The following is a 12,868-nucleotide window of genomic DNA, read 5'->3' on the forward strand; positions in this document are numbered from 1 at the left end:
TGTCCCCTTCTTCAGAACTGCTCCCACACACCTGGGTGGGGGTCAGGGAAGCCCCCGCTGCCAACCTTTGCCAAAGAAAGCTCCAGGAGAGGCCACAGACAGCAATTATGCAGCTTGAGCCTGTGGCAGGTGTCTCTGTGCATCCCTAACTCAGGGAGTGGGGACAGGGAGGCAGAGTCGGTGATTCCGAGTGTCAAAAAAGGGAGTAAATTAGCCTGGCGAGTGGTGGGGGGAGGGGGTGGGGGAAAGGCTGGCAGGGGGCCTGTGCCGTGGCCGTTATCTTCATGGAGAAAGCAATAAAACCATGTACACTCATAAATGGGCACCACCAGGACCTATTTCCTGCTCAAATAAAATTAAAGGTGATGGATGGAGCTGCAAGCGGCAGGCAGAGCTGGGGGCGGCTTAGTGCTGAGTGATGGGCCCTGTCCTACGCCTGGCTCCCTGGGGTCTAGAAGCCCGGCAGACGCTGGCCAAGCTGCCAGTCTCAAATCTATGGGAGGCAGAGAAAGCGTGTGTATTGCAGGAAGTCAGGGAGGTATGTAGGGAGGTGGGAAAAATTAACAGCTACCGTTTCTCAAGGCCCTGTGGTCCTCCCCACACCCATGTCACTTGGCTCTATCCCATCTCCCAGATGAGTCAAGCAAGGCACAGAGAGGTCTGGCAACTTGCTCCTGCTCACACAGCTAGTCAGCGGAACCACCAGATTGCAGAGTTCATAGGAGAGGGCAGGCAGCTCATCCCTGTCCCTAGAGGTGTGCCCAGACAGCAGAGGGCATCCAGACCACTCACCTGTCTCCAGGCCAGAGCCACATGCAAGGGCACCCCCCAACCCTCCACCAAGGAAGCCTTTGGTGCAGCAGTTAGCCACACTGACTCTAAACCAAGCTTCTGGGTCACCCACTAATGGCTGTGTGAGCTTGCAAAAGTCACTGAGCACCTCTGTGCCTTAGTTTCCTCATCTGAAAATGGGAGGGTAATCAGAGTACTTGCCTCAGAGGGTTGTGAGGATGGAAAGAGTGTAGCGTGGAAAGTGCTTCCAACAGGCAGTATTGGAGAAGGCAGGCCACTGATGGGCCCAGGCTCCCACCTCCTTCTAGGCCCAGGCTCTCCCTGCCCCTTGGGGAGAGGTGAGGGTGGACAAGGAGACAGCACTTTTAGGAGACCTGCCTGGGCCTCATCTGACTTCAGTCCTACGTGCCAAGGTGAAGTTTACATTGGGCCCCACCAGGCCACCTCCTCCAGGAAGACTCCTGGCTTCCCCAGAGCATAACCTCATGCCCACACTTGCTTCTGAGCCAGTTGCTGCTTGGGCTCTGGCCCCTTCAAGGTGTGATGATAAGAGCATGAATTGGATTCAAATCCTGGTTCTACCATTGACCACGTCATTTGGAACAAGTGACTTAAATTTTTGTGCTTCAGTTTCCTCATCTGTACAGCAGGCATAACCACAGGGTAGTTATAAAGTCCTGCTTTTAGGGCAGGACTTGGCACACAGTATGTAGTCAATAAATAGTGGTGGTGGTGATGATGATGATGATGATGATGATGACAGGGAAATATCTTTTCTCCCCTTTTGGAGACTGGGAGCTCCTTGCCACGAGGGTGCTTGTCTCCTGTTATCCCCCATGGTGCCTGGATGAAACTGGGCTCAGTAAGGGAGGCTGGGATAGATAGGGGGGCACATTAACTAACCCTCTGGTCAGGGATCCGCTTGCAGCCTCTGCAAATCTCTGTACCCCCAATGACCTTCCCACCTACCCAGTCACACCTCTCCCAGTACAGGGTCCCCCTCGCAGGCAGGAGTGAGCTGAGGAGGGCTGAGTCTGATGGAGTTGGTTACCCCACCAATGCCCTGATCACTCCTCCCAGTGAACCCCTAGAGAGTGAGGAGATAGCTAAATGTCACTAATAGGTATGGGCCACCTGCAGACACATATCATACATACATGTATACACACAGCAGACACCCTGGATAGCTTCCCTCCCCGCAGGGGTCTGTCCCCACCTAGCTCCTTTCCTGACTACTGGATTGGAGGGGATCGTGTTTTTCTTCAGACACTTACTTTCCCTTCCCCACACACCTGCCAGCACTGGCCTCGCACCCAGACTCAGGTGGCATCTCAGGCCATCGTGAAACTTATCACTGCTGGCCACTCCCCTCACCCCAGGAAAGGCAGGCAGACCACTCACTAGGAGGCCTAAAGACATTCTGGGTGGGGAGGGCTGTGTCTCAGAGGAAAGGAAGCAGTGTCTCGACCCCAGCCTCCTGGATACAGGGGAAGGTGGGGGAGGGGGCTCACCACTGCTGGCCCAGGGCAGGTACCAGGTGGGGGAGGGGGCTCACCACTGCTGGCCCAGGGCAGGTACCAGGGGCAGCTGACATTCACGAAGGAGCCTGGCTCCCCATCTGGCCAGCAGGCATATTCATCGAAGGTCCGGTTGCAGAACAAGTCTGGGAGCAGAGAGAACAGTCTCTGAGTCCCTGCTTGTGACTGGCCATGGTACTTTCCTTCCCTTCCCCAAGACCCCTCCCCTCCTCAGAGGCTGCATGCCACTAACCTCTGCTGAACACTTACTGTATGCCAAGCACTTTCCCCACCCAGCAAGAGCCAAGCAGGGGCACTTGCCACTTATCAGTGGCAGGATCTTGAGCAAGTAACTGAATGTCTGTTTCCTGATCTGTAAAACAGGAGTATTTCCAGCCCCATAGGGCTTTGTGGGATCGAGACTGTATGCTACATAGATAATGGAACATAGTACGTGCTCAACGAACAATCACTACAGGCCTATTCTTAAATTGCACTTCACAGATCAGAGGGAAATGTTAGCTCACCTTCCCTCTGATCTCACCTAAGATAACCTTCTTTAGGTCATGTGTTATAATTACAGTCAGGATTTCAACCTAGGCCCAGCGGGCTCCAATCCTGTGCTCTTTAAACCACCTGGTGAACTCCCCGAAACATTTCTTCCTGTAAATACGTTTGTGGAGCCCTCAGTCCATGCACAGGCTGGGGGTGCTGAGGACAAAAAAGGAAAGGCCAGGTGCGTGCTCTGAGAGGCTCTAGCTGGGGGGTGGCTGGGGGCGGGAGGGAGGCCACACAGATAAGACAGCTAAGACAGAAGTAAGACAGCAACCCCAAAGCAGACTACAGCAAACGAGTAAGAGCCAAATGATGGTCGAAGTTCTGGGGAAGATTTTCTGGAGGAGGCAGTGCTTCCGCGGACTTTGAAGAACAGGAAGACTTTGGTCGATAGAAAGGAAGGTATCCAGGTGAAGGAGTAGCTTGGACAATGAGATGAAGGCAGAGGGCAGGGGTGGTGGCATCCTACAGAGGCAAATGAGTCCCAGTCACAGACGTTGGGTTCATCAGATTCCTCCAGGAGTTCACTGGGTGGGGAGCACTAAAGGTGGGGAGCTCCCCCGGACTCACCTGTGGCGGGAGGTGGGTCCTCAGTCAGGGAGCGCTGGCACTGGCGTCGGTATTCTCGCCATTTCTGCACCGTCTCCCAGAGGGACACAGTGGCACCCTGAGGGAAGGCATACATGGGAGGCCTGTGGGTTCAGCCAGCCCCTCTCCTCCCCCCTCACCCCCAACACACTTGGTTTCTCGATCTCCATGAAACCTCAAAGCCCCAAACTCTGCCAGGCATCAGCCACCTCTGAAGGAGAGTGGGAATAAGTCACTGCCACCCAGGAGCTCCAGGTGGATGGTTCGACATCTTCATTCCTCCCAGGGGACCGGTGCACAGCTTGATGTGTCACAAGTACCCAGCAAATGTCTGCTAAATTGATGCTTTTGGGGAGGTGGGTGGATGAAGGAGGAAAGGAGAGTGTGTGCCTCATTCCTGGTCTCTGATTTCACTTAGGAGAGAGACTTTCTGAGGGCCCAGGACTCTAAGCTCCTTCTGGTGCCTAGTCAGCCTGCCTGAGGGCTTCTTTCACTTTCAACCATTCTAGAAGGAGACACACAGGCCAGAGTGGGAGAGGAACTGAATCAAGGGTGCACAGGCCCCCCCCAGGAAGCAGAGTTAAGGCTAGAATCTGGAGTCCTTCAGATCAGTGACCATGGTGGAATATTGGAAGGTATGCGGGGGCAAGCGGGGCGGCGTTCAGGGCTACAGAGAACCTGGATGTCTGCCATTAGCATTCCTCCTCCAAAATGCACTCACTTACAAATGCACTCGACACAGCCCCCCCGTGCTCCCCTCTGACACAACCACCAAATCTAATATTCAACCCAGCTTCTATCCACCCAAAGGAAGAGTCCTGAGGACATGAGGTGAAGGGGTCAGGGAGGTTGCAGACCACTGAAGTCACGCCTGCAATGGGAGGGATCCCCCTCACCTGTGCATAGGGAGAGCTGAGCCTCCACTTCCAGTAAGGTCACCGAAATGGCTTTTTAGCACACAGACCCAAACAGACCCATCCCACTGAGAATCCACCGTTCCTTCTTAGCGTTTTTGTGCACTTCCTTCAGCTATGTCTTGGGATTGTGGTTCTGTTTAGTTTTTTCCTGAACAGCCTTAAAAATTATAAATATTCGTCCTTTAGAGGCTGCAGATGCTGAAATGACCCAAGAGCCCCATGTATAAAATGTAGGACCTATACATAATTTAAAACAACATTTTGCCTTTTGAAATCACAAAAATGTCCACGTGTGCTGAAATTAAAATAGCTTCTTTACAGAAGCTTGCCCCCTTGCCTTGTAGCGTGCTGGGCACACGCTGGATCTGGTCTCGGGTTCTAGCTGGCTTATCGCGCACCTCCCTGAGAGACTTGGGTTGCCTTGCTCACCCCCTGCTGCCTCGCAGGCCCCTCGGAAGGGCCCAGCTCACTTTGAGCCCCAGCAGCGTCCTTGGCATAAGTGTGCCGAGGCCGCAGGGGCTACCCTGAAGGACAGAGCTCGTCTGAGGGCAAAGGTCAGCTGTATTTGCTTGGGGAAAAAAAGAACAAGAAATCAAACATAACAGCTGCAAAGGTGTTGTCCATGATATTAGCCACAGCTGAGGAGGTGGCACAGTTTTCATCAGAGCAAGTCCTGGTGGATCAACCCCGCCGCCCTAACCCCTTTCCCTTCTCCCTTCTTCCCTCTTCTCCCGGTAAAGGGCTCTTCCACGCGGCCCCAAAATGCAGCAGCTGCTGGGGGTGGAGGGCAGAGAGACAGAGAAATCCCCCTTAGTTTCTGTTTCTAGAATGAAAGTAGACAACGCACAAGGTCACTGCTGGGAACTGGGGCAGAAGGTGTGTCTGGGGCAGGCAGAGAGGCTGTGGAAGCCAGTTCTCCCCAGAGGCGGGGGAGGGGTTAACGACCTCGCCATGAAGGCCAATCTGGCCTCCGGCACCCCAGGGCAGCGCTGTCACCTACTCTGAGCAGAGCTGTGGACGTAAAACTATCTTCAGACTGGGGGTCCCTGACGATGGGACTGTGCCTCCCCTCAGACTGGGGCTCCCTGAGGACGGGCTGCGTCCCGCTCAGACTGGGGCTCCCTGAGGACAGGCTGCGTCCCCCTCAGACTGGGGCTCCCTGAGGATGGGGACGCGTCGCCCTCAGACTGGGGATCCCTGAGGACGGGGCTGTGTCTCCCTCAGACTGGGGCTCCCTGAGGACGGGGCTGTGTCTCCCTCAGACTGGGGCTCCCTGAGGACGGGGCTGTGTCTCCCTCAGACTGGGGCTCCCTGAGGACGGGGCTGCGTCTCCCTCAGACTGGGGCTCCCTGAGGACGGGGCTGTGCCTCCCCCTTAGGTAAGGGATTCCTGACAGTAGGAATATCTTGTCCTCTCCCTGGATGAGTTCAGGGTTTCTAGATACCCTGGAGCCTTCATCCCAACCCTGCAGGCACACACACAGTACGAACTACCCAGACTTCTGGCCTCTCCCACACCTCGTATTTACAGAAACCGTAATGGTGCCAGGTTCTGGGTGGTTGTGGGTGGAGGGGAATGCAGGGAGTATAAAGGTGACTGCAGGAGTCCTGCCTGAGAGAGTCCTCAGGCTACTTGGGGGTGGGGGTCAATGCGTTACAGGACAAGTGACATAACAGGGAAGCCAGTGGGTGAAAGTGTTCAGGGAGTGGTTGGGGCAGGGCTCAGTGTAGACTCAAGAGGCCTGAGGGACTGGGGACTGTGAGGTGGGGCTGGGGTGAAGGGGGTTGGGGGTAGACTGGGCTAGCAAGGAGGAGGGTAGGCATTTCAGCAGGAGGGCACAGCAGGGAAAAGGCACAGGGGTGGGGACATCAGTGCTCTGGGGAGCAGAGGAAAGCTGTGGACTGTTATCAGGAGGATTTTGGGGGACAGGGAGAGAGTGGTGGCAGGCCCTGGGACAGATGGGAGGTTCTGGTCTGGGGAAAGGCTGGGTAAATGAGGCTGGGGTCACCCAGTGCCACAGGGCCTGGGTGCCCAGGTAACATAGTGGAGGCTGAACAACCCTGGGCTCGGGCTCAGATCTGGGCCTGGACCTGGCTCACCCAGACATTAGGTTTGCAACCGAGTGCAAGAGTTGTATGTTTTAGCCTCAGCTTAAACTTGTGCAAATGGGAACAGCAGCCCCTCCCCCATGAGACGGCTGTGAGGACTGAGTTAATGCTTAGGATGGTGGGCACATGGAGAAGGCTCAGTCAATGGCAGCAATCCCCATGATTTCTGCTGTTTAGAGGAAAGAGCAGAGTGGGAGGGAGTGACCAGGCTTCCTGGGGACTGGGGCCCCACCCCTTCCTCACTTCTAGGATCAACACATTCCCAGAAAGAGGAAATTAATATATTTTCACATCCAATGACCAATCATTCTGCTTAATTTGTGAGATCTTCCAGCAGTAACCACAGCCAATGGCAAAGTGAAGCAGGGAGGAGGCTTGGAACCCCATGCCCTGTGAGGACGGGCAAGGCCCTGCCCAGCAGGGTCCCCCACTCCTCCATTTCATCCTCCCACAACATAAGTCCCTGCCGCAAGCCTGACAAGGTGGGGCTGTGGGTGCTGGGGAGCGGGGAGGATGCAATCCCGATGTCCCTGTCCCTCACAAGGCAGCAGAGCTGACGAGGAGAGCAGGGCAGGGGTCAGTGGGGGTCTAAGGGGCCATGGTAAGGGCAGGATGGCAGTTTCTAGAATCAAGACTTGACAGGCTTCATGGGATCTCTCTGAGGTGGATGAAGGCACATGGGGATGACGCCTGCTTGGAGGTTACAAGAAGGAAGGGGCATCCCTCAGATTCAGGAGTTTCGGGAGGAAGCAGGAGACAGGAGAGAGGACACCAGGAGGGAGTGGTGTGATCTACAGGAAGGAGCTCTGGTCAGCGATTTACAAGTCCTTGGTCTAAATCCCAGCTCTGTTAATGCAGGACGGTGGGACACACTTTATCTTTTTGGACCTCAGTTTACTCATCAGTTGCCAGTTCCGCCACCTGTAAAATGGGCATATCATTCTTCTCAGAGACTGTACAGATCCAACAAGATAAAGCAGGTGAAAATCTTTGTGACTTCTCAAGCCCTGTACGAGCAGGCAGCGTTGGAAGGAAAGACAGCAGAGAAGGAAGCAGGTGGAGCGGAAGCCCCCGGGGTGGCAGGCCTTCCAACACCCCGGGAGGGGGCTCCCTCTCCCAACACTGGCCGCCAACCTGAAAGGCGCCTCCTATTTCTCAGCGTGGGTAAGTGTATCAGATTCTTTCCTTCTCTGGGGACCATTTTGGTTGACGGGAAGGAGGACAGAGATCTTGGCCTCTCTGTGCCATGAGGTGGGAGACGCGCAGGAGGGCCTCTCAGAAGGAGGAAGAAGGGATTCCAATTCAAATTTCTGGAGGCCCCCAACCAGGTCCAGCCCTTCAGGTTCCCTGGCATCTCCTCCCAGGACCCCAACCTCCTTCCTTTATGTTACCTCCTAGAAGTCAAATCATCCCTTCCATCAACAGACTCCTGTCTCTTTGACTGCCCCTTGTTTTTCTTTCTTTCTTCTTTTTTTTTTTTTTTTTAAAGCTCAGAGCTTACAATCCATTTTTTTTCCCTAAGGGCTTTAGATATCTGAACGAAAGGACAGGAAAAGGAATACTACACACATGTTCTCACAGTCACAAAAACCCCCACGTGGACACTGTCACACGCATCATCACACACGCCCCCATGCACATTCCCAATGCTGAGACACTAACACAGATTCTCTCCCACCACACACCATCACTCACAGACTGCCAGGTACACACTCACATGCTGAGACACTGTCCCCAACACACACACACACACAGAGGAACGCACAGACACTCTCGCAAGCACACTATCTCCCCTGCACATATAGACACACACTAGTTGACACCCATTCACACACCAAGATGCCACACACACACACAGACACACACACACACAGACCCTCCCACAGACACAGTATGACATGCAGGGTCACAAACACATAGACACTGTCAGATGCACAACTGCATGCTGAGATGTTGCACACAGGGACTCATACCCACACAGACTGTTACACACACGGTCACTCACATATACCTGGGAAATGGGGGCTCATACAGCTCACTCCCTTCTCCCCCTGATCTGTCTCAGTCTACCTGTCTCTATCTCTGCCCCCACCACCACCACCACCACCACCAACACACACATAGGCATTTTCCTAGGGGCAGGCTGCCGCCGAGGAAGCCTGTTTTGCCTTGGTGCAGGGCATTCAAGGGCAGGATGTGGTTTCTTGGTTGCTCCTGCCCCAGCCCCCAGCCTGGGTTCTGTCCAGAAGGAAGCCCAGATTAGAACAATGTCCACTCTGACCAACGCTCAGCCCTGGACTCCATCCACCATTCACTAGAGTACAGAGACCCAGGGTCTTCAAGAGCCCCTCTCAGTCCTATCCTGCAGCCCTGGAAAACACTTCCAAATCCCCAAGGACAAATGGGTCAGTTCCCCCATTTGACTAAAGTGACTAAAGCTGCCATTTCAGGGTGCCAGTGTCCATCCCCTCCATAACCCTGTGTGATAGAGTTTATGATCCCTATTTACAGATGAGGACACAGACTGGGGATAATCAAATATGCAACTCAAGATCACCAGCTAATAGCAGTCTCTATATTTGAATCCAGTTCTGATTTTAACTTTGAGTGCCAAAGGCTTGCCTGTCTCCTCAGTAGGCCCACTCCCTCTCCGGGGTCTTGGACAGGTAAGGACCAGGGTAGGGGAGTGAGGTTTCCCAGCAACAATGAAAGAGTGGCCTAGGGCACCTTTTCCAGAAGTCAACTCAGCCATCCCCCTACCTGCAGGGATGCTGCTTCCAGCCTCAGCAGACCCGACAGTGAGCAGCTCACTCTCCGAGTTCTCCCTTCAGTCCCATCTGAGTAGGAGGTATTAGATCAAGAGCCCAGCCCCTCACCCCTTTCTCCTCCCTGCTCCTGAACTGCTGGACTACTTTATACAGGGACCCTCTTTTCTGAGCTTTCATCCCCCCATCAGCAACACGAGGGGAGAAACTCTAACCCTGCTGACTTCATAGGCAGAAAACAAAATGCAAAATACACTATTTTTTAGTCCTATAAGCATGCATGATGTTGTGTCATAATTATTGCATCTATCCTTAACACCCCCTGTAACTCAGATCTCCGTGGCAGCTCAGTTTCCCATGACAAGAGCACCCCCTCAAGGCTCCCGTCCCAGCTAGGACCTGTCCCCTCCTATCCTTCTCTACCACCCCAATTGTGTTATGCCCCCAGGTTGCCCAGCTTTTGCCCTAGGCCTGGGGCTAAGGAGTAACATTGGATCAGAGGGAAGTGCGGGTTCAGGAGCCTGACACTTCTGGGAATAAGGCCTCTGGGAAGACAGTTCACAGAAAGTTTCCTCTTCCCTATGCTTTCTTCCCTTCATTCAAACCAGATCTGTAAACCTGGCCTAGAGCAGGATGGGACCAGGAAGCAGAGCCTCCACCCCTACCCCAACCCAGTCCATAAGAGGAGGGAACGATGGGCAAGAACCATGTCTTGGGTCTGCAGCCCTGACCCCTGAAAGATCCCAACCACACCAGGAAAACCAAGGCCTGGCTGGGGGCGCTGTGGGGAAGGTGCCTTGGAAGGGAGTGGGTGTCTCCTGGGGCTCAGGGCAGCAGGTGGGCTGGGGAACAGGGGCAAGGAGAGGATGCATCTGGAAAAGAATCTGGGGGCTGAAAATGTGCTGGCCCCTCAGCTGAGAGGCACGTCTGTCCACATCTGGGGTTTCAGCTCCGGTGGAGTCTGCCCTCACCAAGGCAATGGTTCTGGGGCAAACTTCAAGGTTCGTCTAGGTCCACTCCCCACGGATCTCAGTTTTTTAGGTCTGGCGGTAGCAGTGGGAGGTGATGGGAAGAACCTGTTTCCTGACCCAGGACAGGCCACCCAAGTCTATGTCTCCTCTCTGTTCAAGCATGTCCCAGCATCTTTGGACAGCTCCCCTCTTCAAAAGCAGCTGACCACTGCCCCCAGCCCAGGAGCCTGGGGCAGGAAAGGCAGCAAAGACAGGAGAGAGGGGCTACAGATGTCCACCTGTGGCCTGCTCTCTGGTGGCACCAAGGAGCCCAGGTGTTCCTGCGTGTCCCAGCATGCGTTCTCTTGGTGCCTGTTGTCAGTGTAGGGTCAGAATGGGAGGTCAGCAGAGTGGGTGGGGTGGGGCGGTGGGTTAGCTGCTTCCAGAGGGGGCACTGAGCCTTCTGCCTGTTTGCTACAGAGGCTGGAAGGGGACGGGGGTAGGTTCCATCTGGGAGGTCACTGGGAAGGACAAGCTGCCACCGCAGGGTCCCAGGGGCCATGAATCAAAGGCTGTGCTGGGGGCTGACGAGAAAGGGAGAGGAGCCCGGTCTCCGCACCCTGGCGCTCTCAGCCTTCATAGGGCCTTCTCAGGGTCTTTGAGCAGGTGGATTGCCTGGGGAGGCACTGCGGGAGAGGGGTCTGGGGCAGACTGTGGGGCGGAGGGAGTCTAGGAGGATGCCAGGCTGTGCCAGGGCCACTGACACGGTTTAGAAGGAGTTGGGAAAGTGGCGGGGAGGAAGGAGAAGCGGGGCAGAAGTCAGCGCAGGGCGGCCGCGGGGCAGCGGGTGCCCTGGCAGAGGGACCCTGGCGGCCAGGAAGAGGGCGTCCCGCTGGGGTTGGGGGAATCCTCTGTGGTCCAAGCCCTCACCTGGGCCTTCCAGCCCAAGGGCACAAACTCTCCAGTCCCTACTCCCCCCGAGGCTTTCGGATGCCCCCGCCAGCGGTCTCGGAGTTTCATTCAAGTCCCGGGGCCCCCCGCCAGGACACTGCGCCTGCAGCCCGCAGCGCCACCCCCTCCCCCGGTGTCGTCGGGGTCCCTGGGTCTCACCTGGGGGCGGGGGCCGGCCCTGCCCACCACCCCGAGCAGCAGGAGCGCGAGGCGCAGCGGGCCGGGGGTGCCGGCCATGGCGGGGAGTTCAGGACTGGGCCATCGCTGCCACCTGCGGAACCGCGTGCGGCGACTGATTCCGGGCGGGTGGCGGGCGGCGGGGGAGGAGCCGGCGAGGGGCCGCCCTGCCGGCGGGAGGGGCCTGGTAGGGTCCTGGTTCTTCCGTCCCGGCCGCCAGAGACCCCTGGGCCCGCCCCGCCGCACCCCTTGGCCGGTCCCGGGCCAGGAGATAGTGGGCACTGCGCTCCAAGCGAGCGCGGCTGGGGATCAGAAAGCGCAGGAGGCGGCCACCAGCTCTGAGCGCCGACAGTGCGCCTGGCCGGCTTTCAGCGACAAGCCGGGCCCGCCTCCCACCCTGGCACCCCGGACCTCCTCCCTGGTCTCCCAGCTGAAGAAAGCCACAGCAACCCCCGCCCATTCAAGGTCCGTCAAAGGAAACTGAGGCCCGAAGAGTGGACAGGACTTGTCCAAGGTCACACGGCTTGGCAGGCCACTCCTGGAAAGTATCCCCAGAGCCAGGGGTGACTAATAAGAACTTTTTTTCCCCAGGGTTACCCCTTCCCAGGTCCTTTCCACAAATGGATCCACAGAGCCCTGACAGTCGGAAGGGTCTAGAGGTTCCCCTCTACCTGGGAACTTCAGCATTGCAGGGCAGGGAGGTATGAGGCTGGAATCTGCCTTTCTGGAAGCTTCCCTGCCACCTCTTGCCGCTCCAGCCTCCTGCTCTTGTAACCTGTGTATGTGTGATAACGTGTGCCCATGGTTGTTCCTGCCTTCTCTATCTGTCTCCCTGCTTCGCTTTTTGGGGACTCTGGATTTTTCCTGCCTCTGTTTCCACTCCCACCCCTAAACACGGCAGGGCCCTCAGGTTCCCTTCTTATACCCAACAAGTGGAAAGAGAACACTAAGAGGGCACTGACTGTATCTTCCCTAATGCTCTTGAGAAGTGGGGATGGGAAAAGAGGATCCCCCACCAAAGAACCTTGATGCCACTCTTAGGAAAGGTGAGTTGTGGCGGTGCCCAGCCTTGGACCTGCCGTGGGGCATGTCGACTAAAGGGACAGGAAGTTTGTGAGAATAGCTAGTCCTGGGGAGAGAACTGAACTTCTCAAAGTCCTGAGGAAGGCTGGACCTGTCTGAGCCCAGGGAGGGAGACAGCCTGTGGGAGGGGCCCCTGGCTTCCATTCAGCAGGAGAGACCCTCCTCTCCAGCAAGCTCTGGTTCCACCACCTGAGACTCATTTATTCCCTCCCGTCCCAAGAGGTCGGTCTAGCAGGGACCTTCTACGTATCACTTAGGATTAGGTTGTTCAGCTGGGAGTGACAGAAAATCCCACCCCAAATAACAATGGCATAACCAAGGGCTCTCTCATGTAAAGCAAGGCCAGAGGTTCAGCCCAAGGTGTGGCTCCCTGATCATCAGGGTGCCTGGATCTTCTAGCTTCCACCATCCTCTGCTCCAAGGTTTCCACCTAATGATCCAAGGTGGCTACTCCAGCCATGATAT

The 12,868-nt window shown here is 55.9% G+C and overlaps 1 protein-coding gene across 5 annotated transcripts in view; it reads right to left on the bottom strand.

The window, feature by feature from the left end:
• Positions 1 to 11,820, bottom strand: part of GLP1R (glucagon like peptide 1 receptor) — a 39,081-nt gene extending 27,261 nt beyond the window's left edge. For 2 of the 5 annotated variants that reach the window (XR_013416430.1, XM_028847603.2), the window contains exons 1-3: positions 11,303 to 11,820; positions 3,435 to 3,531; positions 2,348 to 2,455 (exon numbers count right to left, since the gene is read on the bottom strand). Coding sequence is in view for 4 of the 5 variants with exons in the window: in XM_028847603.2 (XP_028703436.1) it covers positions 2,348 to 2,455; positions 3,435 to 3,531; positions 11,303 to 11,380 (283 nt within the window). In the remaining variant the exon portion in view is untranslated. The remainder of the gene's footprint in view (positions 1 to 2,347; positions 2,456 to 3,434; positions 3,532 to 11,302) is intronic. The other 3 variants (XM_078000044.1, XM_078000045.1, XM_078000046.1) reach the window with 2 other exon arrangements.
• Between the last annotated feature and the right edge of the window lie 1,048 nt (positions 11,821 to 12,868).

The sequence above is a fragment of the Macaca mulatta genome, chromosome 4, assembly GCF_049350105.2.
Source record: "Macaca mulatta isolate MMU2019108-1 chromosome 4, T2T-MMU8v2.0, whole genome shotgun sequence".
Lineage (NCBI taxonomy): Eukaryota > Metazoa > Chordata > Mammalia > Primates > Cercopithecidae > Macaca > Macaca mulatta.